The 25,374-nt window shown below is 54.2% G+C and overlaps 1 protein-coding gene across 19 annotated transcripts in view; it reads right to left on the minus strand.

Moving 5' to 3' along the window:
- PPP2R2C (protein phosphatase 2 regulatory subunit Bgamma) overlaps positions 1–25,374 on the minus strand; it is a 249,909-nt gene that overhangs the window by 42,717 nt on the left and 181,818 nt on the right. For 9 of the 19 annotated variants that reach the window (XM_078367554.1, XM_078367558.1, XM_017970687.4 and 6 more), the window contains 4 exons: positions 13,315–13,412; positions 10,774–10,939; positions 7,983–8,095; positions 4,804–4,981 (listed from right to left, as the gene is read on the minus strand). In XM_078367554.1, coding sequence (XP_078223680.1) covers positions 4,804–4,981; positions 7,983–8,095; positions 10,774–10,939; positions 13,315–13,412 — 555 coding nt within the window. Of the gene's footprint in view, positions 1–4,803; positions 4,982–7,982; positions 8,096–10,773; positions 10,940–12,462; positions 12,544–13,314; positions 13,413–14,094; positions 14,189–25,374 lie in introns of those variants that run through there. The other 10 variants (XM_078367549.1, XM_078367550.1, XM_078367555.1 and 7 more) reach the window with 3 other exon arrangements.

A 25,374-nucleotide genomic window follows, 5' to 3' on the forward strand; every position in this document is an offset into this window, starting at 1 on the left:
GGACCCTCGATCTGCTGATACACCACCCTTGTCACTGTCCCTCACCTGACTCAGATTCTTTGGTAAATAATCATTATTTTCACTCCCTTGCACACACCATCGGCTCCATGTCTACACTTGGCAAAACCGCACCCTGGGTCACCCTCTACTGACCTGAGGCCTGCAGCCAGCAGCAGGCGTGGCTGGAGAGAAACGTACACAGCTGTGCTGGCTGGACCACCAACCGCCCGTAGCACCCACGGACCACTGGCTCCAATGCCAGGCATTTTGCTAGTGGTTTACCACATGTCCACTCCTGGGGGTAGAATCTTTATCTAGTTTCAGCATCATCAGTGAGGTCTGGCACACAGTAGGTACTTAATAAATACCTGCTGGTAAATGGTATGCTCTGCAACATGTGGACAGGGCACAATTTGTGTGTTGGGGACAGGGCAGGAGGCAAGGCTGACAGTACTGACCAGAGAGGGCTCTGCAGTCCTGGGATGAACCAACCCCCTTTTCTTATTCACAACTAACTTGTTCAAATGTCTTTGTGGTCACCCCAATCCAAAAATAGTTATGATACAATGTAAATCTATGACATCACCAGCCCCACAATCTCACTCCTCCGCTGCCTCCTGCCCATGGCCACGCGCTGGCCCTGCCTCTCATTCTCTTTCCCTGGGTCTCCTTGCTGGTCCCCAGGCCGCCAGCCTTGTCTGCTGCAATCCAATCCACCCACAACACACACCCACAGCACCTCCAAAGCTGGCTAGTGACGTGCCCCTGCTTACGGTAAGTCAATAGCTCAACAGCTTCCCGTCCCGGGAAGCAGGCAGGTAGGAAGCCAGCACAGCCTCTAGTAATGTAATAAAGATGCAGACACCGAGACGGGGTTCAACGTGGTGGGCGCCTCCGTCTCGCGCTCTCCTACCTTAACCTGAAGCACATGTTTACCTCCATCTTCTCAGACAGAACCAGTTCCGGGTCTAAGGGCAGCCTGGAGAGAGGCTGCAGCATCCTGTTGAGTAGCCGCTGCCCACACGTGGCTATTTCGTTTGAAGTCTGAATCCACTAGAACTAAATCAAATTAACGATGACGTTCGTCAGTCACCGAGCCACGTTTCAGGCACTCAGCAGGCACAAGTCCTGGTGTCTGCCGCCCTGTGAGTGCAGACAGAGCGGTCTGTTATCACAGAACGTTCCAGGGGACAGGGCTGAGGCTGGATCCTATTCCCAGCATTTTGTGTGGATAGCCTTTATGGTTACGGCTACCTCCTCTTTATCCTACGTGATATGTTTTATTTTAACTCACACTGGTGAAATTCAATTCCCTTTCCAAAGAAAGTTACTTAGGCAAAAATAAAGCAACTTGATTGAAAGAAAATGAGTTTTTAAAAATGGGAAAAGTAGGGCCAGGTGCCGTGGCTCAAGCCTGTAATCCCAGCACTTTGGGAGGCCAAGGCAGGTGGATCACGAGGTCAAGAGATCGAGACCATCTTGGTCAACATGGTGAGACCCCATCTCTACTAAAAATACAAAAAATTAGCTGGACATGGTGGCATGTGCCTGTAATCCCAGCTACTCAGGAGGCTGAGGCAGGAGAATTGCCTGAACCCAGGAGGCGGAGGTTGTGGTGAGCCAAGATCGCGCCATTGCATCCAGCCTGGGTAACAAGAGCGAAACTCCGTCTCAAAAAAAAAAAAAAAAAATGGGAAAAATAAAGGGAAGCATGTGTGGCATACAGAGGCAGTCACAGCTGTGGGGCTTTGTGAATGACTGGGGTTCGGGGCCCCCGCCCCAGGAGAAACGCCCCTGCCTGCACCACCACAGCGCCACAGCTCTGGCACCTTCTGCCTCCTCATGCGTTCACCTCCTGTGTCCGCCTCCTGCACACCTATGCTCTCAGGCAGCCTCCTCCAGCCCAGGGAGCTTCCCACCCAAATTCCTTCTCTCACCACCTTGGCTGCTCACAGCAGCACATCCAGACCCTGGGCTACAGCAGGGATGGCGCCCTCCCTTACACTGCCATATTGGGGCTGTGTCCCCAACAGCTCCTGAGCCCTCCAGGGAAGGGGTGAGTTTCTGCCATTCATTCCATGTCCAGGCCTGGGACTAAAGGCTGGATGAATGAAATGGAGCATCAATCCGTGCATACCCCAGGGCGCTATGGTTCTTTATAAAAGGCTTCGGCATCCATGGTGTCTCAGAATCCTCACAGCAGCCCGGACAGGAAAAGTAAGCAGGGATTGCTGTCCCACCCAAGCCCAGCAGGAAGGAGGCGGGGACTGGAGGAGGGTGGCTGCCACTGTCCCAGGGCTGCAGGAGGCAGGCCAAGGGCAGGGCAACAGCCCTGGACCAGGCGTGGAGGCCCGTGCATGAGCTCCAGCTCTGCCCCTGCCAACTGGGAGCTCTGGGCCAGTCCCTCATCTCCCCAGCCTCCATTTCCTCATCTATGAAATGGGATGATCATCATATTACCACTCTCTGAACATCAGGGAGACAATGAACAGCAGGCTGATTTGTAAATGGTACAGCCCTGCCCAGGCAGCTCAGTGAGCCCTGCACCCTCCTCATTTGCAGACCTGGAGCTCCTGCTAGGAGACCGCCCCTCCCCCACATACAGGGGCTGGGGGTGGAGCTGACTCCCTTCAGCACCAGGGAGAGGTACAGGAGTCCAGTCTGGCAGATCACAGCAAGGCATTCACCCCCAGTTAGAGCCCACGGGGTGCCATCTAGGGTCCTGGTGGGACAGTTCAGAGAGAACTGGTCTCATTTCTCCTGGACTTTATTCTAGGAGAGTGGGGCCCAAACTACTGGCACCAACTGGCCATGATGCAGAGCCTGAGATTGAAGCCACAGAAGAGAGCAGAGGCAGGAAGCCCAGAGAGCCACCACCCACGCTGCTCCAGCCCCTGACGCCACCTGGCCCGATGCTCTCTTACAGCTGTGTACATCAAACATGCTCATACAGCAGGAAGAGTCTAACCAACTGATGCTCTGAGCACTGTGGACAGGTGGGGTCCGATGGCCTCCACAGAGGGTCAGACAGATGCCCAGCCCAGCCCAGCCCTCTATGTCCAGAGAAATCTGAGCTTCAACCCTTCATAGCAGCTCAGGCCCTAATCCTTCCTGCAACCTTTCCTGCCATCCCAGTCCAGCCTCCCAGCTCTGGGCCCTCCGTGACTTTGGGACAGGAGAAGGGAGAGAGATGCTGATGCTTCCTGACACCCCCAAGTGCTGACTGAGTGCTGGGGGCATCACACAGAGGGGCTCACCGATGGCACCCGGCAGCTCTATGCGAGGTATGACTGAAAATACAGAGGCTCAGAGAGGGAGTCACTCACCCAGACTCACAGAGCTTGAAGGTGGCAGTGAGACACACACAGACTTTCTGCCCCTGATGTCCACGCATGTGCCCCGAGCCCTCCAGCTGACTCAGGGGACATCTGATGCTTTGCTCTGTTCCCTTCCTCCTGTTTGCTGAGGGTGTCCCTGCCCAAGGCTCTCTGGCCATGCCTGGCTCTCAGCCCACAAAAGCCAGTTGTTACTCTTTCACCTTTCCTGGACTGTTCCAGGCCTCCCCTCTACCCCACAGCTGCCCCGGCTTCTGCTGCTCCCAGGGACACAGCCCACTCCTGACCAGCACTGGGTGCCCAGGTTGCACGGAGGTGCTCAGGTGGGTCTTCCCACCCCTTCCGAGACACACCCGGGCAGCGTCCTCTGCAAAGGGCAATGTGGGGTGGAGGTTAGAAGCGGGGACTCTGGGGCCCGAGGGCCTGGGTTTGAAGACCAGCTTTGATACTTGCTGGCCATGAGCTTTGAGCAAGTTAACTTGGGTGCTCTGTGACTCAGTTTCCTCATCTGTAAAGGGGATTTATAATATTACCTACCTCACAGAGTTGTTGTGAAGATGAAATGAGTTCAAATGAATGTGTGATGTTAGTCACAGAGCCTCACCCTATGTTACTCTAATTATCATTGTTTGTATGCAGAATAGCGACATCTCAGCAACCTGCCTGCCCACCTACCAGCCAAGGGCAGGCCAAGCCTCTCCCTGCCTGCAGGCCAGTGTTCACGGCATCACCCGCTCTCTCCCAAGCAGTGGGTGGGAATTGTCAATGCTGTTGCCCCTACCTTGCCCTGACACAGGGGAACACTGAGCAGGGGGCCCCCAGGACCCCACCCCATCTGGGTTTCTGACATCCTGGTTGCTAACAGAGCCTGCCTTGGGCCCCCAGGACCCCAACCCAGCTGGGTTTCTGACATCCTGGTTGCTAACAGAGCCTGCCTTGGGCCCCCAGGACCCCACCCCATCTGGGTTTCTGACATCCTGGTTGCTAACAGAGCCTGCCTTGGGCCCCCAGGACCCCAACCCAGCTGGGTTTCTGACATCCTGGTTACTAACACAGCCTGCCTTGGGCCCCAGTGGGGGCGGGTGGTAGGGGAGAGGTGGGCCCTGAGGCACCTTCAGTGGATGCTGAGCCAGGTCAGCAGTCCCTTCAAAGCAGCTGAGCCCTGATATCTGTCTCCTTCCTGGGCCCTGGTGAGGCCCCAGGATGAGGGGGATCATGGCCACCCTGGAGGAGGCGATGGGTTACATGAATGCTCAGCAATGTTGACTTTGTGGTTTTCAGAAACAGATGCGACATGTGATTCTGTATCTGGGCCTCACAGGCATACTAGGAGCCAGAGATGCCTCACTGAAGAAGTCAAACAATGCAGACACCCCCAAACCAGCTGGCTGACAACCAAACCAAGCCCGCCACCCACCGGAAGCCACCCTGCCCGTGGGAGGTACCGCCGGGCCGCAGTGAAGGATACTGAAGCTCCTGTCGGTGATGGCCAGGTGCCAGAGGTTGATGCGCAGGTCGTCCGCCGACATGTAGGTCTCGCAGTCACTGTTGACAGAGATGGAGTTGATGTGGTAGGTGTGGCCGTTGGCAAAGATCCTCCGAGGGCTCACCTCCACCATCAGGTCCATGGGCTTTAGCACCGGCACCTGCAGAGGAGGGAGAGGCAGGGGGGAGGTGAGGGCCAGGCGGTGGCATCTGGATATCGCATGCCATGGGTGCGTGATCCAAACTGGAGGCCAGAACACAGGGGTGGGCATCCATCCTGATCTTCCACGGTCTAAAACAGGCAGTGACAGATGGCGAATGCCCACCACCCACCAGCCCTGCAAAATGGACGCTTACCCGCTGGGGGTCTGTGAATAAGTGAGGAACCCTCCTGCACCCCAATTTCCTCAACTCTAAAATGAAATGAAAAGATACAATGGTAGAGCTAGCCAATTGTCTACCAAGCCTCCCTGTTTCCCTCCTACAATGCAATGTTGTCACCGGGAAACGGCTGTCCACATGTGAACTGCATTTCCCAGCAGCCTTTGCACCCAGGCATAGCCACATGACTAGTTCTGACCAATGGGATGTGAGCAAAGTGATGCCTGGCCCCGATCCAGCTAAGCAACAGGAGCTCCTTCCCTGCCTGTAAGGTGAGGACCCAAGCCTTAGGGATGGAGCTCAGGGGATGCAGATGGAAGGAACCTGCAGGAGAGCTGTGTCCCAACCAGCACACCCATACTAGACCTTCCCATAGTGAAAAATGCATTTCTGTGTTCGGCCCTGGACTGCCAGGGTTGTTTTGTTACAACAGTGGAGTTACCCCAACTCATACGAATTTTCATCTCAGAGGGTTGGAGTGAGGGGTCCTTGCCATGGCATCAGATATTGAGCTTTCGCAAGCCTGAAGGTCCCTTGTCACAGCCTTGACCAACCCTGAGGCTACCATCTGGTCCTATCAGTTTTCCCAACAGACTAGGGATCAGATAGGGGTGCAAGGCCTCATCTCTTGTTTCTCTCTCCATCTCTCTGGTGCTCAGTTCAAGGCCTAGCGGAGAGGCTCTCCAGTGAATGAATGAATGAATGAATGGGCTCTGTCCCTAAGCTCCCAGGGAAAAGCTGAGATGGGAGGTGACAGTCTTGGTGCTGCAGCTGGAGTGACAAGCACTGAGCTCCTTTGGAGCAGACGCAGCTCTGTAGCCCACGTTAGATTTTCCCATGCACCAGGGCACCCAGTGTGTGTGTGGGAGTGTGCACAGCGAGAGTACATGTATGAGTGTGTTCATATGAGTGTGCATGAGTGTACATGCATGTGTGTGACTGTGCGCGTGCAGCACCAGTGTGAGGGCCGGCCTGGCTCTGGGTGGTTCTTGTGTCACTACCGCTGTGTCTGTGCTTCTAGGTTGTGTGCCTGGGAGTCGATGTTAGTGTGTCTAGACTCCTCCAAGGCGTCATCCCTGCATGTATTCCTGTGTCAGATATTCTAGGTAAGCTGCTAACCTTCCCTTCTTGGAGATGCAGCCACTGCCCACTCCAGGGATCCCCGGACTCCCAGGAGACAGAGGGGGTTCAGCTGCTATGGAGGAGGGCAGAGCATCACTGGCCTAGCAAAGTCTTGGCATCTCGATCCACCTCTCCCCCCCTTCCAGCAACATTGCTTTCTGTTTTCTCCCAGCAGCCTTGGGACCCAATTCACCCAAGGCTCCAGCCATTCCCTGCCATCCACCAAAAACCAGAGTGCAAAGCCAGTTTTTTAGGAAAAAGAGGAAGAGAGAAAAGAAACCTTCCCTGAAGGTTTAGGGGTTTCATGAACAAAATAGGCTGCCTCCGTAAAGTCACAGTCTAGTCAAAGTGAGGGGAAAGGAAGATACAAACACTAAGGACAGAAGAGTGTTGGATCCAAAAGACAAGAGTGGGCAGAGGAAAGGTCACGATTTTCATCTGGCCTGCGCAGAAAGCCTTTATAGAGGTGAAGGCCAGTAGGGTTTTTTAGGATGGATGAGAATTCCCCGAATTGACAAAGTAGAGAAAGGCCTCCTGGGGTGCCCACAGCCCCTCTGTGTTCCTCTGTCACAGCACTGACCACCAGTGTGATGGTGATTCCATGTCTATTTCCTTGAGGGCTGGGGACACTTTGGGGACAGGCACTGAGTTAAATCTCACTCACCTCTAGGACCCCAAGGACTAGCCCAGGGCCTAGCGGGGAGCAGCTCCTCAGTGAACAACAGCTGCTTCCAGCCTGAACTGCGCAGGGTGGGTAGAACACTGCAGGGTTGGCATGGCGTGGGTGAAATCGCAAGCACACAATGTGAGAGGCAGGATGAGGTCAGACCAGGGGACCCATGTTCTCAGTGACGGTTAAGTGTCTTGGGAAGTATGTGACTTGCAGAAAAAAAGCTCCAATGCTGGGAGGGTCATAAACAGGATTCCCGAAGGCCAGTGGGCTCTCCCCCAAACACCAGGGTGATCAAACACCTCCCTCTACAGGAAACCCTCATAAACTTCCCTGGGCCAGGCAGAGGGGACAGGGAGCACCATCACCCTCATTAGTCAACATTGAAGCTAATCAGCTGCCTGCTTCCTGAGAATTCATTTGTGCAATTTGCCAGTCATTTAGGCCAATGTATTTAATCGTGTATTTCTCCTTCTCAAGAAGAGCACTGACTGCCGCTTTGTATTTCCGGCAGCTCCCTGGACTCTGGGCGCATGTGTCTGTTTCAGGTCTTTGTAGACGCTGTAGGCCTCACACGGTCCAGGCTTCCCTCTGCCCTCAGTAAAGGACTTAGGAGCCACGAAGCTCTGCTGACCCATTCTCTTTCTGCCTCTGCATACTCACTCAGCTGAGCAGTTTTAGGTGAGTTGCTGCCTCTATCGGCCTCAGTTTCTCCCTTCCTATAACAAGGGATTATCTGCCTTGCTCTCCACCCTCAGCTGCAGGTGAAAAGCACTTTACAGCCATGCACCACCATCCTGCATGCTCGCAAGATGCCTAGAGGAAATGTGGCTATCTCTATGCTGCTGGTGAGAAAACTGAGGCAAGGGGCAGGGAGATGCCCGTGGCCTCCCAGCAGCCAGCAGCCCAGCCAGGGTCTGCTTTTCAAGCCCTAAAATCCTCAGGGTGTAATAAAGAGGCGTGTGCCTGCCTCCCCCAGCCAGGCTCACCTGCAGTGATGTCACCGTGGACAGGTCCTTAAGCTTCCCTTCTTCATCCTTCAGGTTGTACCCTTCAGGCCTTTTATCTCGTTCGGTAATCTTCCATAATTTGATAGTTTTATCTTTAAAAACAGAACAAAATAAAGCAAGTCACGTAATTAAGCAGCTGGACGGAAGAGAAGATCTGCTTTAGAAGGTGAGATCAAGAGGCCCTCCCGGGGGCGGAGGGGTTCTGCCAACAGGCGGCTTCGGACGGAACTGCAGCTGGCCTCGGGGCCTCCAGCCTGCGGCCTCCCTGCAGATTTTGGACCAGCCAGCCTCCACGGTCACATGAGCCAGTTCCTTAAAATAAATCCCCCTCTCTCTTTCTCACTCTCATGCCCTACTCATTCTTTTTCTCTGGAGAACCCTGACTACTATAAGAGCCAAAACAAATACCACCATGTTGATGAGCAGGCACTGGGGCACTGGTGTGTCAGTGGAGCATTTGAAAGGTGCCCGAGGCCCCACCGTTAGGAAAGAGAGAAGCTGGGATTCAAAACCAGGGTGGGAAGCTTGGAGGGGAGGGGACTATAGGGAGTGCTGAAAGATGACCTTTTCTCTAGAGACGCAGGAAGAAAGTGAAATGTCTTTTTCTTTCTTTTCTTTTGAGATAGGGTATCACTCACGTCATCCAGGCTGGAGTGCAGTGGCACCATCTCAGCTCACTGCAGCCTCGACTTCCCTGGGCTCAGATGATCCTTCCATCTCAGCCTCCTGAGTACCTGGGACTACAGGCGCTCACCACCACGCCTGGCTAATTTTTTATATTTTTTGTAGAGACAGAGTCTCACCATGTTGCCCAGGCTGGTCTCAAACTCCTGGGTTCAAGTGATCTGCCCACCTCAGCCTCCCAAAGTGCTGTGATTACAGGCATGAACCACCGCACATGGCTGACATGTCCCTCTTTTAAAATATTTATTTTAAAAGGAGCAGATGCATGGGGTTTAGCATGCACCCGAGGCTCCTGGCCCCCAGGGCCTGCCCTTGGGAGAACCTCTCATGCTGGCTCCGGTGAGAAGTTTGCCGGGCAGAGACGCTTAGGGGACACAGACCCTGCCTTTGAGGAGCCTGGAGGGAAAACACCATCAGAATGACAGGTGCCTGGAGTCAGGTGAGCTTGAGTTAAGAGGAGCCAAAGTGTCACAGGAGGGATGCCTGGTTCAGCAGAGAGGTCAGAAAGGCTGGCACCCAGGGAGGCTTATGGGGTGAGGAGGGAGCTGGCCAGGTGCAGGGCGAGGGTAGCCTTCAGGCACAGGCAGGCCAGCAGGAGCTGAGCCTGGCCAAGTTCAGGAAAGCAACAGAGGCCCCACTGAGGAACGTGGACATCCTCGGGGCGGGCGTGGGGACAGCGCTTCGAAGCCTGGTTGGTGCTCTTGTTCTCAGGGGGTTGAGTGGGCACCAACCAGAAAGGGGCTGCGTCCACCCTGCCAAGGCACAGGAAAGCAAGGCTGCTGCCCAAGGGAGGCAGCACAGGAACAGAATGCAGGTGTGTCCTGGTGTCCTGCCTGGGTATAGTGGCTCATGCCTGCACTTTGAGAGACTGAGGCAGGTGGATCACCTGAGGTCAGGAGTTCAAGTCCAGTCTAGCCAAAGTATATTGAAACCCCATCTCTACTGAAAAATACAAAAATTAGCTGGGCATGGTGGTGGATTCCTGTAATCCCAGCTACTGAGGAGGGTGAGGCAGAAGAATTGCTTGAACCCAGGAGGTGGAGGTTGCAGTGAGATGAGATCACGCCACTCTACGCCAGCCTGAGTGACAGAGTGAGACATCATCTCTCAAAAAAAAAAAAAAAAAAAAACAGAATCCGGGTGTGTACTGCCCAACTCCAGGCTGCCTGGGTCAGCAGGGCCCCAGTGAAGGAGGATGAGTGGGGGTGCGAGTAGGGGACCCAGGCCCACAGTGAGCCAAGGAGGACAGCCACAGCCATCCCCTCAGAGTGGACCCTGAGAAGCAGATGTCGGGCCAAGAGACCCTGGGGCCTGAGGGCACATGCTCCTCCCTGAGGCAGGAGGATTGAAAGGCCAGCCAGGCTCCTAAACCAAGACTGCTCCCACTGCTCCCCAAGGTCGCGGGTGACAGCTCCAGTCTGGGGGCCTGGGATTCTGCGGTGGGAGGAGGGGTTAACTTTGTGTTGAGTGGCCACTGTGTCTGCGACATGCATCCTTGTCCATCACCCTCCCTCACCTGGAAGCAAAGGCCTACAAAGATGGCCCAGAAGGGCCAGGTGAAGTGGCTCATGCCTGTGATCCCAGCACTTTGGGAGGCCAAGACGGGTGGATCACCTGAGGTCGGGAGTTCAAGACCAGCCTGGCCAACATGGAGAAACCCCATCTCTACTAAAAGTACAAAATTAGCCAGGCCTGGTGGTGCATGCCTGTAACCCCAGCTATTTGGGAGGCTGAGGCAGGAGAATCGCTTCAATCCAGGAGACGGAGATCGTGGTGAGCAGAGATCACACCATTGCACTCCAGCCTGGGCAAGAAGAGTGAAACTCTGTCTCAAAAAAAAAAAAAAAAAAGTGTCCTGGATGGAGGCAGACCATGCTATTCACAGCAGGGGCCGTCCTGTGTCCAGCCACGGGGAGCGGCTGAGGGGTCTGGCATACTCACTCATGGAATCTACCTCCTGCTCAAAATATGACTTTCTAGGCGCTCTGAAGACATAGGAAAATGCTCACAATGTAAGTGAAATACAAACCGGCATTTGGTAGGAACATCTAGAGCCCACGCGCCCCAGAGGCCGGCGGTGCCTCACCGTTCGTGGACAGCAGCGAGTGGGCGGCGTTCTGCTGAGGGAGCCACTTGATCTTGTTGATCTTCTCCTCTATCTCCAGGCTCTTGAGATAGTCAAACTCCGGTTCGTGGCTCTGGAAAGTGCTGTACACGTCGTACTCGCCCTGGCTGTGGGGCGCATTTTTACTCTGCAGGGAAACCCGGAGAAGGGGCCTGAGCACCGTTACCCGCAGGGCGACGGCTAGGACTTCCGGGGGCCCAGCAAGGCCAGCCAAGGGACCAGGCGCCAAGCCGTGCCCGGGATCCAGTTCCAGGGTCAAAGGAAACTCTCTGCAGTTTAACCAGCTCGTGGCTCGCGGTGTGCCAGGGAAAAGCCCCACGCCTGTTCAGTCCCACAGGCAGGCACACCCGAGCCAGCTCCCTTCCTAATGCGAATGTCCCCCGGGCACCTGCTATGTGCTGGACACCCCGCTTAGTGCTCCACACCCCATCGCATTCTACCCTCCAGGCCTCCTCTGGTCTGAGCACCATGACTCTCCCCATCTTACAGACCCACAGAGACTCGGAGGGGGAGTGACTTCCCAGAGCCAAGAGTCCACTCACCAGCCAGCACCCCACGGGTCACCCTCATGTCTCGGGCCCTGACCTGCTCCTGGATTCCATGTGTGCAACTCAGGCCTGACTTAGGGAATAAATGAATTTTGGTGCTGACTTTAACGTTGGGACAGAACGTCTTGCAATGTCAGGCCTGAATTAGAATCTGTCCCCGGCTTTCCTCAGCAGTGCTCCGCCTGGTTTAGGCAGCAGAGCTCCTTCTAATAAAGACCCCTTCACCCCAGAGCTCCCGAAATAGTCAGGCGGTGAGTCCACTGTCTGTGCCAGGGCCCACGCTCCCAGGAGACAGTGCAAGTTCATAGGACAGCATGAGCCCCCAGCCAGGAACAAATGGAGACATTCAGCCCAGCACAATCTCAAGATTTCCTGGTCATTTTTTAAGTATCTATTTTTATATTTCTATCCCTGTCTTGCTTTTGAAAAGCTTCAAAGTTCTCCAGTATTTCTGCTTCGAATTCACTTCACTTCCCATGAGCACTCGCTGTGACAAAGGTCAGTGTGACCAGAATAAAGAAAAAAATTAAAGTAGAAAAATTCAAAAGGGAGAAAATTGCATGGACCAAGCTAGTTTCTTTCTGCAGTTTGGCAAAAAGCAGGCTGGGCTTCGCGGCCCCTGGTGGGACACCTGGTGCATCCGGTGAAGCACACAGGTGCCAGCCGAGTGTGATGTTGGGAACTGATATGCAGCTAGGACGAGCTCCTTGTAAAATATTTTAACCCTCTGCATTCCAGGCTCATCATCTTAAAATGAGGGGAACAGCCACACCGCATTGCACCCATTCGGTCACTGTGAGGCGGGTTATGTGAGCCACCAAGGTAAGGTCAGACTCAAGGAGCCTCGGCTCCGGGGCCATGCTCAGGAGTGAATGGGGGAAAAGACGATTCCGCAGTTCCTCTTGCCCCTGCTTCCTCCCCTCCCTCCTGCCTCCCCTTCTCCACCTTTTCTTCTCCTCCTCCCCTCCCCTTCCTCTCCTGCTCCATCCCCTCCTCCCTCCTGCTTGGTTTCCTGGGTGTCTTCTGCATCTAATTCCAGGCACAGTCCATGTTTGCTGGGGACATGTCCCTCTGAGGCCGGCTGATGTGTGAAGCTGCTGACCGCCGTCCTGGTGTCGGGGAGCCGGGCTTCCATCCCTGGTCTGCTGTTCACTAGCTGGGTGACTCCTCTGAGTTTCCTCATCTGTCAAAGGAGTGTGGATCTGACCCTCAGAGGTGAGCAGCGCAGAGGAAACAAGAAGCATCTCCAGAATGTTTAGCAAGTGTTCTTAGTAAACGGGCTTTTGTCCTGAGGCTCTTTCGTGTTCTGGAAATGTGGCCCTGGGCAGGCTGTCCAGGCCACTGCTGTCTTACCCAGAGTTCTGCTGGACAACAAGCTCCCACAGGTGGGGGTGAGGACAGGGGTCAAGACGAGGGCCCAGGCCTGAGCAGAAAGCACCTAGCCCAGCCTGAGGGCTGTGACAGCTGGGCTAGAGTGGAGTCCTCCCTGCTCCCCAATCTGGCCAGGACAATGCAGGTCACCCAGGCAGAGGAAGCTTTCACTGGAGGCACGAGCTGGGGCAGCAGCTGGCTGTACCACGTCCTGACCATTCATCCTGGGTCTAGGACAGGGCGTGGGATGCAGGGAGCTCTCCGCAAACATCGGCTGAGGGCAGGGAGCTCAGAACATGGCTTTGGCAGCCCCGCCACCACCCGCCACTCCCGCCTCGGCATTCCAGAGCATCCCTTTCCCACCCCTGGGATCCCTGCCCCTGGGAGATGCGATCCAGGCAGGACACCCACACCTCCTGCCAGTTAAAAGCCCTCCTGTGGGTTGGAGTATAACCCCCTACCACCTCCTACCACACCACTCCCCTGTGAACCCTTATCCCCCTCAAACCATGCCCGCCTCCCGCCTGGCTCTGCTCCCCACCCCTCCCACCTCCCACCTCCCACCAGACCCAGGGCTCCGCACCTCTGGTTCCCGCTGGAAGATGACGACCCGGCCGCCCTTGTCACCTGTGGCCAGCAGCTCTCCCGTGTGGTTGAACTCAACAGTAGAGATGATGTCAGCTGGGAGGGGACAGCAAGACGGGAAGGGGTGGCTGTCAGAACCCGCCTCTCCTGGGCGCTCAGCAGTGCCACAGCAATGCCAGCCCCCCACTCCCAAGGTCCCACACCCTGGGCAGAAGGCAGCAGGGAGCCCACAGGGGCAGGAGCATTGGCAAGGGGCCCACCAACCTGTCCCCTCCTGCCCTCCTCTTCCCCCTGTACTGCCTGCAGGGCAGAGCTCTTGGGGCTTGGCATAGGCCTGGGGCGACCGCAGTGGCTGGCAGACTTTATAGTAACTGGACACTCTATGGGACTGATGGCAGCATCTGAAGCCACCTGAACATGGCCTAGCCCTCCTGTCTTGAACCCCCATCCCCACCCCCGCCACCCCGGCCCCCATGCTCCAGCAACCTGGGTCAGGGAAGCCCTTCCCAGTATCTCTGTAGATAAGCAAGACAACCCTCTGCTACAGGCCCACTCAAGGCTTCACACACAATAAAATGGGGGCGAATTACCCCCTCTCCTTCAGACTCCTGCTCTGTGGCCCCACCTCCAGGGAGGCCTCTGGGATTGCTCTCTAATCTGTGCTTGCAGAAGCGGAGCTCAGCCCCTGTGACCCTGGCATCTGATCCTCCCTGCCCTTCATCCCAGCTATGTTTCTTAAGGTCGCTCAGGAGCCTTTCCTTATAGAGTCACCCCATACCTGGGGTCTTCATTTCCCAGGGCTGGCCTTCCTGGATGGGCAAGCATTTAGAGAAAGCTGACAGCCCCATCTCCAGGCCTCACTTTCTGCATCTGGGAGCCAGGGGAACATCCCGTCCATCACCGACATTCTCAGGTTCTACGCATCACAGAGATGAGTGGCCTGCACATTCTAGGGGCCAGCCCTGGCAGTGGGGAGAGCAGGGGAGGACGGGCCCTGGTCTGGAAGAGGGACCCCCCTGGGGGACGGCTCACCAGCCTGAAGCCTGAGGCCTGCTCCACCAACTAGTTTTACTGCAGCCCCAAAATAATTTTTATTTTTAATTTAAAGTAATTCCTAATAGTTGAAAAGCAGAAATTTCCTATAAAAAAATCCACATTTCTAGTATATCTTGGAAGACGGAAAGTTCTAGAACACCATCCCCCTAAGCCCAGGCAGCAACAGCTAGTGGGAACTGGGCATGGCCCGCCACTACGAATGATGGGATCTCTGCCATTCTTTGCTCTCCTGGCCTGGACTCTGTAGGCTCCAAAACCTCTGATACCATCTTTAGAAAAACGGATCTGCTTTCGAACAAGCCACAGATCTGACCACTGCTCCTGGCAGCTACAGAGGATGCTCTCAGGGCTCCCTAAGCCAGCCTCTGTTCTCCTTCTGGCAGCCAGTATGATGGCCGAACTCCGGAGCCAGTGGGTCCCTGCGTCCCTCTGCTCAAAACCCTTCCTTGGTCCCCGTAACTGAATTCCCATCCCTCCTCAACCTTGTCCTCTGCGGCTTCCCCAGTCTCAGGTGATGGCTGCTCCACGGTTGGCTTGCTCAGGCCCAAGCCTTGGCATTGCGCTTGCTCTCTCTCTCTCTCTCTCTCTCTCTCTCTCTCTCTCTCTCTCTCACACACACACACACACACACACACACACACACACCACATCCAATCCTGCCTGCTCAGCCTATCAGGATGCCAGCCACTCTCCCACCTCTCACTGGACGACTGCCACAGCTCTTTCTCCCTGGCCTGGCTATGCCATAGCCTCAACAGACTGTCATGAGGGAGGCTGCTAACATCCAGGACTGATCCTGGCACTCCCCTGCTCAAAAACCTCTAGTGACTCCCATTGTGCACTCGGAGGAAAGCACAGAGTGGTCTAAAAGCAGCGCCCCCTGCCCAGGGGAGCCACATCCGGATCCAAACCTTCACCCCTGCCATACTGGGCCACGTAACCTGCTCTCTGTCCCCCACCTTGATTCTGGGTTGTCCCTGTGTTCTGCTTTGGCCTGCAGAACAGCAATGCAACAAGCCACAAGCAGAGACGCAAAGGGGCTTATGCACTGGGGGTTGCCATCCATGCCTCTGCTGGGGCCAGGAGCAGGACCTGCACAGGCTGGCCCACTGGTCCCTGAGGGGCGGAAGAAAAGCAGGTGCAGCAGACCCCCCAACACCCCGGCCAAGCCCAGCCTCCAGCAGGGCCCCACTGACCCACAGAGCAGGGCAAGCCCAGCCAAGCCCAGACCACAGAATCGAAGGTGCAAGATGATGGAAACGCTAACTGTCGTATACACGGGATCTCTTGTTTTTAACTCAGCAAAAGGTACCTTATCCCCTTCCCCAGCCTCATCTACTGCTCTCCACCTGCTTATTCCCCTCCAAACTCCAGCGTCCTTGCCCTTTCCCAAAAGTCCCGGCCACCTTCTGTCCCAAGACCCGCTCTCTCGGCCTGCAGTGGCCTTCCGTGCACATCACACAGCTCTGTACTATTCTTTCAGTTCCACTCAGCTGCTGCCTTCTCTGTGAGCACAGCTTGGACCCCCTTGCTGAAATTGCTGTCTGCACCCCAGCACCCTCTCCCAGGACACCCTGACCATCCCTGCCCCAACCTGATCTGATGTTTTTCTTTCTGTAAAGGCTTCTATCATGTCTTGGCTGTCTTCCTGGCCAGAACATAAACTCCACGAGGGCAGGAATCTCAGGCTTAATTCACAGCGTCAAATGGTGCCCATACCCAGTAAGCATGCCAGAGATACCTATCTAAGAAATGCTCTTTTTTTTTTTGAGACAGAGTCTCACTCTGTTACCAGGTACCAGGCTGGAGTACAGTGGCACAATCTCAGTTCACTACAACCTCTGCCTCCCAGGTTCAAGCAATTCTCCTGCCTCAGCCTCCTGAGTAGCTGGGACTACAGGCTCACACCACCAGGCCCAGCTAATTTTTGTATTTTTAGTAGAGACGAGGTTTCACCATGTTGGACAGGATGGTCTTGATCTCTTGACCTTGTGATCCACCCGCCTCGGCCTCCCAGTGTGCTGGGATTACAGGCGTGAGCCACCGCGTCCGGCCAGGAATGCCTTTTCTTTTTCCAGTCCAGGCCTTTTAGAACAATTCCTGCCCTACATTGGCCTTCTGAGCCATGAGTCAATGACAGCTTTGAAGCCACAGGAGAGAGTGAGAGAGGGTGGTTAGAAGTGGTACGATGGGTTGGACGTATCCATCCCTCCATTAAGTCAGACGCACGTCATTAACCTTAAAAAGACAAGACAAGAAATCAGTTCCGCGGGAACACGGAAACGCCCGCCAGGCATGGAGTCAGGAACAGGGTCAGGTCCCAGCTGTCCCAGTCCTGACATTGTTCCTTTGTGGGGCAGCCTGTCCTGGCTCAGGGATGCCCAGACACCTCTGGGCTGAAGCCAGAACCACAGCCTAGCTGTGCTAGGGTCCCAGACGGGACACTGGTTCTTGCTATTTCATATTAAAACCCCCTGAGGGAGAGGGAGCGAGATATAAAATTGGGTGTAAAATGCTTGTAATTATCTACATCAGTGATCATAGCCATGTGAAATAAGCAAAGAAACTGGGGGGCAGGGTTGAGGGGGGAGGCTGGAAGAGAATTCTCCAAAATGTAAACAGAGGTAGCTTTAGGGTAGCTGGAATGAAATAATTTTGCCTCCTCTTTCGACTTGTCCATGTTTTCTAGATTTTCTGTATGGAACTTACATCATTTTTCAATAGCTGCACTGAGGTACAATCAATAGATAAAAGCTGCACATAACGCATATGATTTGATGAGGCTGGGCACACGCGTGGTGTATATTGTGTTTATGATGGGAAATAACACTGCTGTGAAATTAAAATGCCGATATAACTATTGCTCTCCAGAGCAAACGCACAACACAAACGCCGGGTGGCGACCACCGCAGTGCACACTAATGTCTGTGGACAATTTACAATTTGCATGTCGTTTTCCTATCCGCCACCTCCCCCAACCTCACGCCAGTCCCTGAAGGAGACACCGTGTGATTTCCATTTGGCAGCAGAGGGGACGGAGGCTCCCCCCACGAGAGGCGATGCTGTGAGCTCTTTGCAGACAAGTGCTGGCTGGAGTCCTGGCTGGAGTGCCTCAGCTGTGTGGCCCTGGGTAAACCACACAAGCTCTCTGGGCCTCGCTTTTGTGGTCTGTAGTGTGCTGACGGGGGAGCCTTCCCAGGATTAGAGGTTCAAGTGAAACAAGGGAGAGAGGCAGAGAGGACAAGGACTTGGGAATGATGAATCACCGAAATGCGCTGGACAGAAACTAAAGCTCCAGGTCACCTGTGCTCCTGGCTACAACAGAAGCACAGGCTCCGCAATGTGACGACGGATCTGGGCCCAGCCCCACCGTGGATGGTCCCGCCTGCCAGTCCCACCAGTCCCCGGCTGCAAACATCTACAGAACTACCGCCAGTTGTATGCCCTCTTGCCCAGGCCGGGGCACTGCTGCCTCTGGCCCGTGAAGGAGCTAGAAGATGTTTAACATATACTCATTTTTATAGGTAAATTGCCTTAGGAAAAGTTGCCTCCCTTGAGAGCCAGAAATTCTCAGCGAGGCCATAAAATTGGTTGTCTTGGCAGCCACCTCTGTGAAGAAAGTCCATCCTCTCATCTCGGATTATCTGACACATTTCCAGCCCCAATACCACCTCCTCCAGGAAGTCTTTCTGGATAGTCCCCTTCCCCCCTCCCCCAGTTCAGTGGTCTCTCCTACAACTGCAGCCTTTTTTATTTATTTATTTTTGAGACAGAGTCTCACTCTGTCACCCAGGCTGGAGAGCAGTGGCACGATTTTGGCTCACTGTGACCTCTGCCTCCTGGGTTCAAATGATTCTCAGCCTCCCGAGTAGCTGGGATTACAGGTGTGTGCCACCATGCCCGGCTAATTTTTGTATTTTTAGTAGAGACAGGGTTTCACCATATTGGTCAGGCTGGTCTCAAACTCCTAACCTCAAGTGATCTGCCCACCTTGGCCTCTCAAAGTGCTGAGATTACAGGTGTGAGCCACTGTGCATGGCCTGCAACTGCAGTCTTAAAGCCATTGTGTGCCCTTCGCAGGGTACTGACACCTCCTGCATCGTGCTGTCTGCGTCCACCTTGTCTCTAGCCTTGACCAGAGTAAACAGCGCTGTACTGTGATTGATCACATTAACTCACATTTCTTAAGTGCTGACTGTCTGCCAGTCACTGCTCTAAATGCTTCTGGTAATAATGGCCTCAGAGCTGCTAGTGTGGCAACTCTGTCTCACAAGTAACTACAGACTACACACTCGACGAAACAGCAACAAAACGACCCTCTCCGAAGGCGTCGGAGGGTGAGGCCCAGCGACGCTGCAGGCGGTCAGCAGTTGGGAGGACAGCCGGCGTCAGCTTTCCTGGTTTCATGGCTTTCAGCCTGAGGACAAGTCCCAGCCTGTGTCATGGAGCTGCCAGAACTCAGACAGAAAGCCAGAGTCTCACTGGCTTCATAAAGCAGAAAACACAGTCTTCGACACAGCAGCTGGAAACGTCAAAATCCTGGAATGATGACAGCCTCCAAGATGGATCCCCAGTGGGGCAAATCAAGTCTGCCCTCATCTTGGGCTGACCCCAAACCGCGCGCACACAGGACAGAGCTCCAGCAGCCGCAGCCCGGCCAGGGCTAACCGCTCACCTGCCACTGCTCACCGCTCACCGCCACAGACAGTTTCCAGTCGCCTTCAGCCAAGTTAACTGCTTCTGAACACAAAGCAAAACAAAAATGCTCCTTGGGGGAAAGCAGTAAGAATCTAGAGTCTCTCTCATGCTTCATTCACAACACCCAAATACGATCCAAAATTATGTGACGATCTACAAAGAAATGGGAAAACCACCCATGTTAATACAAAAGAGGATCAGTGGAAACTCACCCCGGAATGTGCTGGCTACTGCAATTAGCGAATAAAGATTTTTAAAGTCGCTACGATAACTGTGCTACAAGACGCAAAGAAAACTGGCTCATGCTTAAGGAAGAGGAAATGAATCTCAGAAGAGAAATAGAAACAATTTCTAAAAGAACTAAATGAAAATTCTATCACTTAAAAATTCAATGTCTGAGACAGAAAAAAATCACTGCTTAACAGAAAATCTGAGAAAATAGAAGTTAGTGCACTTGAAGATAATTTCAATAGAAAGTACCCAATCTGAAGAGCAGAGAGAAAAAAATACTTTTTTGTAATAAAAAAGATCCTATGTGACAAATCTGTATGTTCTGCACATGTGCCCCGGAACTTGTATAAGAAGAAGAAGGTCCTCAAAGACCTGTTGGACGACATCAGAAGGCTGAGCACACATGTAACGGGAGTTGTAGAGGGAAGGGAGAGAAAGAACATGCTAAAAAGAAGACACGAATAAACAATGACCGCGAAACTCCCCAGTGTGGTAAAACGCATCAACTGACAAACTTAAGGAGCTTAGCTGACTCCAAGCAGGATAAATACAAGGAAAACTACACTGAGGTACGTCATGGCCAAACTGCAACGGGAAATGTAAATAATGAGAAAACGCTAACGCAGCTGGAATAAAAACAACGTATCACGTTCAGAGGCACCAGGACTCAGATACTGCTGACTTGTCAGCAGAAACAATGGTGCCAGAAGACTCTTTAATGCCTAAAGAAAATTTTAAAACCCGGAAACCCAGAATTCTGAATTCAGTCAAAATATTTGTCAAGAATGAAGGGCAGGCCAGGCACGGCGGCTCACACCTGTAATCCCAGCACTTTGGGAGGCGAGGTGGGTGGATCACCAGAGGTCAGGAGTTCGAGACCAGCCTGGGCAACAGGATGAAACCCTGTCACTACTAAAAATACAAAGAAAATTAGCCAGGCAATGTGGCGGGCTCCTGTAATTCCAGCTACTCGGGAGGCTGACACAGGAGAACTGCTGGAACCCGGGAGGTGGAGGTTGCAGTGAGCCAAGATCGCGCCATTGCGCCACTCCAGCCTGCGCGACAACAGCAAAACTCCATCTCAAAAAAAAAAGGGACGGGCACAATGGCTCACGTCTGTAATCCTAGCACTTAGGGAGGCTGAGGCAGGCTGATCATGAATTCAGGAGATCAAGACCATCCTGGCTAACACAGTAAAACCCCATCTCTACTAAAAATACAAAATTAGCCGGGCATGGTGGCACATGCCCGTAATCCCCAGCTATTTGGGAAGCTGAGGCAGGAGAATTGCTTGAACCCAGGAGGCGGAGGTTGCAGTGAGCTGAGATTGTGCCCCTGCACTCCAGCCTGGGCAACAGAGCAAGACTCTGTCTCAAAGAAAAACAAAGAATGAAGGGCAAAAAAAAAAAAAAGCTGTTTCAGCTGAAGCTTTCCCAACGGCTGGCGCTTTCATCTCTGAAAAATCCCGTCAACCGCTTATTATTCTCTACTTACAGACAAGGAAACTTGCTCAAACTTGCCCAAAGTCCCCTAAGTGGCAGAGCCTTTGCGATGTGCTCTTTTTGGCCGTCCCTGCCCCAACACCGCAGGGCCTGAAGCTGCCACGAGCTACAGCCTCGAGCTCAGGGTCCCAGACTGGGTGCAGTGCCCCAAGTCACTGTATGGGTGACGAGAAGCCCATGGAAACTCATGCTGACCTTCCCCTCGTGAGGTGCCCCCTCCCTTCCTGTGAAGCTCTAGGGTAACCCCCAAATGGAGAGGAAGAGTAGGAAGAGGCAGAGTGGGGCACACAGGGGCCACTAGACAAGGAGATCTCAGCCAGCCCCTGATGCTGGGCACAAAACAGGCCTACCAGTGGGTGCCCAGAGGGATGAGTGGTGAAATCCCAAGTGACCCGCCCAGTAACAGGTCCCTGCATGCCAGAGCCAGACAGAGATGGGCAAATATGGTATGGTGGGTGGAGCTGTGTCCCGCATTGATGTTAAAATCCTAACCCCTGGTATCTATGAATGTGAACTGATTTGGAAATTGAGTCTTCGCAGATGATCAAGTTCAGATGTGGTCATCCTGGATCGTGGGGGGCCCTAGGTCCAAGACTGGCATCCTGATAAGAAGGCCATATGAAGACACAGCACACACAGATACAGGGAGGAGGCCACGGGGAGGCAGAGGCAGCGGCTGGAGGGACACATCTCTAAGCCGAGAAATGCCGAGGACTGCCGGCCACCACTGGAAGCCGGGGCGAGGCCCGGAACAGAGTCCTCCCCAGAGCCATAAGAAGGGGGCCAGCCCTGCCGGCATCGTGATTGCACACTTCGGGCCTCCAGAACCATGAGAGAACAAATTTCGGTTGTTTTAAGCTACCGGTTTGTGGCATTTTGTCACAGCTTCCCTAGGAAACTGCCACAGAGCAGAAACAAGAGTGGGCAGGCTCCAGCACCCGAGAACCAGCTGTGCCCAAGCCGGTGGCTCTTGCTGGCTCTCTTTTCCATGTGCCACCTGGGGGAGGCTTCACCTTTGGATCTTACAGATGCTCCCTGCAGCTTTCATCAAGGCCGTGGTAATCCAGTCCCAGCCCTATTGCTTACTAGCTGTTTGCCCTTACCCAAATCACTCACCCTCTCTGAGCCCTGGATACACTGGGAATTGTCATCCCTGCCTGGCCATAGGTCTATGGTAAATGTGAAATTCAAACGATTCTGTGAACTAAGCTGTTCCCTGGAAACTCTGGCCCAGGCCTAAAGACAGGAGATGAAGATGCTCGTCAGGGACATACTCCCCTCGTCCATCACCATAAGTGCTGCTGACGCCATTAATGATCCATCAGGGCTCAGGGCAGGGGGGGGCCTTGGGCAAGCCCAGCGTGAGCCTTCTGATGAGGTTGTTGCATTTAATTAGCATTGTCAGAGGTATCAGGGCTGCTAAGGATGGAGGTGGGGGAGGAAGGAGGGGTCCTCCGGCTGCTGAAGGGAAATATCAGGGAGAGGAAGGGGCTCCTGCAGCCATCAGCACTTGGCATGGGCTTGGAGAGCGAATTTCCCCAGCGCCAGGCTGACGCTGGGATAAGGAGATGGGGAGCCACCTCCCCACTGAGCTCAGGTCCAGCAGGGTGTCCTGGTGCCCTTGGTTATAATAGTAAACACTCTGGGCACTGGGTAGTAAATCCTGGGAGCCAGGCCCCAGCGTTAGCACTTTTTATCTATACTGAATCTTTTTAACAACATGTTGTGTGCTGTCTTCATCCTCATTGTATAGATGAAGAAACTGAGGCACAGAGAAGACAACTTGCCAACAGCTGCTCAGCTAGCAAGGGCAGGGCAGAGACTGGACACCAGCAGGCTGCCTCCTGAGTCCTTGAACTTGCCCCCCAGGCCTGGTTCTCCTCGAAGCATTTGTGGGATCAGAGATGGGGTGATGAAGGAGGAAGCAGGTGCTGAGCAGAGGCCTCACTCAGCTCTGTGAAAGAGACCCTCGAAAGGCCCAAAATGCTTCCTGCAGGGGAGAAACCCTGGCCTGAGACTCAGAGCAAAAGGGTCTGGAGTGTGGGGTCTGATTCTGCCAGGGGTGTGGCTTCTACCTCCACATGCTTCCAGGGGACAGGAACGAGCTGGCTCAGGATCACCTTAGGTCCTGCGTGCTGGCTGCCTGGAGAGGCATGGAGAACACAGCAGGGGGAGGGTGGGGTGCAGGCTCTGTGCCTGGGGGTTGAGCAAAGCCAAAGGCTGATACTGGCCGCAGGGCATACAGCGGGGGTTACCTAGGTAAGGACTCTGCAAGAGACAGCTCTACGGGAAACTTCCAGACTGCCCTGTGAAGGAATCATGACAGGTGAGAGCAGCTGGAATCACCCGCCAAGTGCACCCACAGTGGGCACAGCCACTGACAGGTAGAAGGTGGCCCATCCCCAAGGTCCTTTCGCAGCCAACGAGAGCTGCCTGAAAGGGGCTGCAGCGGGCGCCTTCCCTTGTCGCCACCCAGCAGGGAGTATACCCTGTGCCAGGAGCACAGGAGGGGAAGCACCAAGTCTGGGCAGAGTCAGACTGTTGCCCGGACTGGACATCACCACTGAGTGAGTGACAGAAGGCTGCCGAGCTCTCCAAGGGTGATCAGAAAGACGAGGACTTCATCCCGGGCCAGGGAACGGAATATTACTGACGGGATTTTATGAGTGGGGCCTGAGCGCTGCAAGGGTGCCAAGGTCTGCTGGCCAGCCCTCTGTACGCCTCTCCTCCCAGCTCTCCATGGGTTCAGGTACCACCCGGGAGTGATGATCACCTTATTAGTGAATTACATGCTCGCTGCAGAAACCCCACATTTCATCACCACCCCTGCCTTCCAGCGGGCCTGATGAGAGGTTTCCTCCTGCAGCCTCAACTTGGTGGAGAAGGGGCAGCTCCCAGGCCTGTGGTCAGAGGCTGGGGTGGGAACAGTGGGGACGCTGTGGCCAGGGCAGATGGCCTCTGAGTCGTGCTTTGGTCACTTGGCTGGAGGAAAATGTGAAGGTGCCGGTGGGAGTATTTTTGGGGGATGTGAGGGACTGTCTGCGTGGGTTGGGTCCCAGCTGCCACCTGCCCACCCATGTAACCTGGACACCCAGGACCCCAGGCTCTGCCTGTGAGGGCTCTGCTGCCCTGGCATCTGGCAGAAGCCTGGATCCCACCCCACACACACCTTGGGGACAGTCCCTATTCCACCTCATGTGGTTGTGACCCTGGGCCAGCCACCTCCCCTCTCTGGGCCTCCCCCTCCTCCCCTGTAGTATAAAGGACACCAGCGGATGAGGGAGGAGGCTAGGATGAGCCTGATGGCAGGTCCTGTGCAGGGAACTCGCTCTTGTTGCCACACTGAATCCTCTCCACGTCCACTGGCCACACTGGGCAAGTCCCGGACTTCATGTCACCTCCCCTGAGCTTGATTTATACAAAGAAAAGCACACTGAAACAGCAGAGCTGGCAGATGATGAGTTATGTAAACATTTAAACACACAGCATCGATTTGTCTTAAAGGCCATGGAAAAAGAATTCCGTGATCCCAGCCTTCACCCCAGGAGCGCCGGGTGAAATGGGATGCTGACACCTCCATGTGTGGTCCCAAGACGGGCCTGTGACTGGTAGTCAGCCAGCCAGAGCTGAGGATGCCAGGAACGTGTGGCTGACACAATGATCCTTGGGGAGACGGGCGGCAGGGGAAGCCCTGAGGGAGGCCTGGAGCTGCCATGGCTATGCCCTTAGCAAGCAGTGATCCCCGAACTGCCACTGTGTGGAAAGGGGGAAAGACCTGTGTTTGAACTCCACCTTGACCAGCTGTGTGACCTTGAGTGAAGCCCTTCACCTCTCTGAGTCGATCTGTCCATCTGTGAGACAGATACGGGAACACACACCCTCCGAGGAGCCGAGTTTACTGGCACATCACCTAGCATGGGACCGACACGCAGGAAACACACTCAGTCATTCAGTTATTCATGTACAAGGATCTTAATGAATGGCGAGTTCTTGTTTAATGGATACAGAATCTCTGTTAGGAATGATGAGAAAGTCCTGGAAATGGATGGTGGTGACAGGGGCACAGCACCGAGAATAACCCTAATGACACTGAACTGTACATTTAAAAATGGCTCAAATGGTAACTTCTGTGTCACACATATTCTACCACAATAGAAACTTTAAAAAGCATTAACTGAGTGCCTACTGTCTCCTCAGCACTGCTTCATACACTGGAAATCCAGCAGCGCACACTCCCAAAAGAAAGCCCACTCTGTAATGGGACAGACAGCCAACAAGCAAATTTTCATGTCAATACGTATCGCTTAGAGGGCGGTATAAGGGCTAAGACAGAAACTATAGTATGGTAAACGGGATGGGAGGGAGTATTTTTGCTCCCTCCCTGCAAGGGAGTAGTCTTGCAGGCATCAGGGATCATCACAAGCAAAGGCCCTGATGTAGGGTGAGTTTGATCTGTCACAGGCCAGGAAGGAGGCCAGTGTACATGTGAGAGAGACAGGGCGGGACATGAGCTCAGAGAGGTGGGCCAGGCTGGGGCGCTGCACCCCACAGGCTGGGGGAGGCCTGGGGAT

The sequence above is a fragment of the Callithrix jacchus genome, chromosome 3 (genome assembly GCF_049354715.1).
Source record: "Callithrix jacchus isolate 240 chromosome 3, calJac240_pri, whole genome shotgun sequence".
In the NCBI taxonomy this organism is placed as follows: Eukaryota; Metazoa; Chordata; class Mammalia; order Primates; family Cebidae; genus Callithrix; species Callithrix jacchus.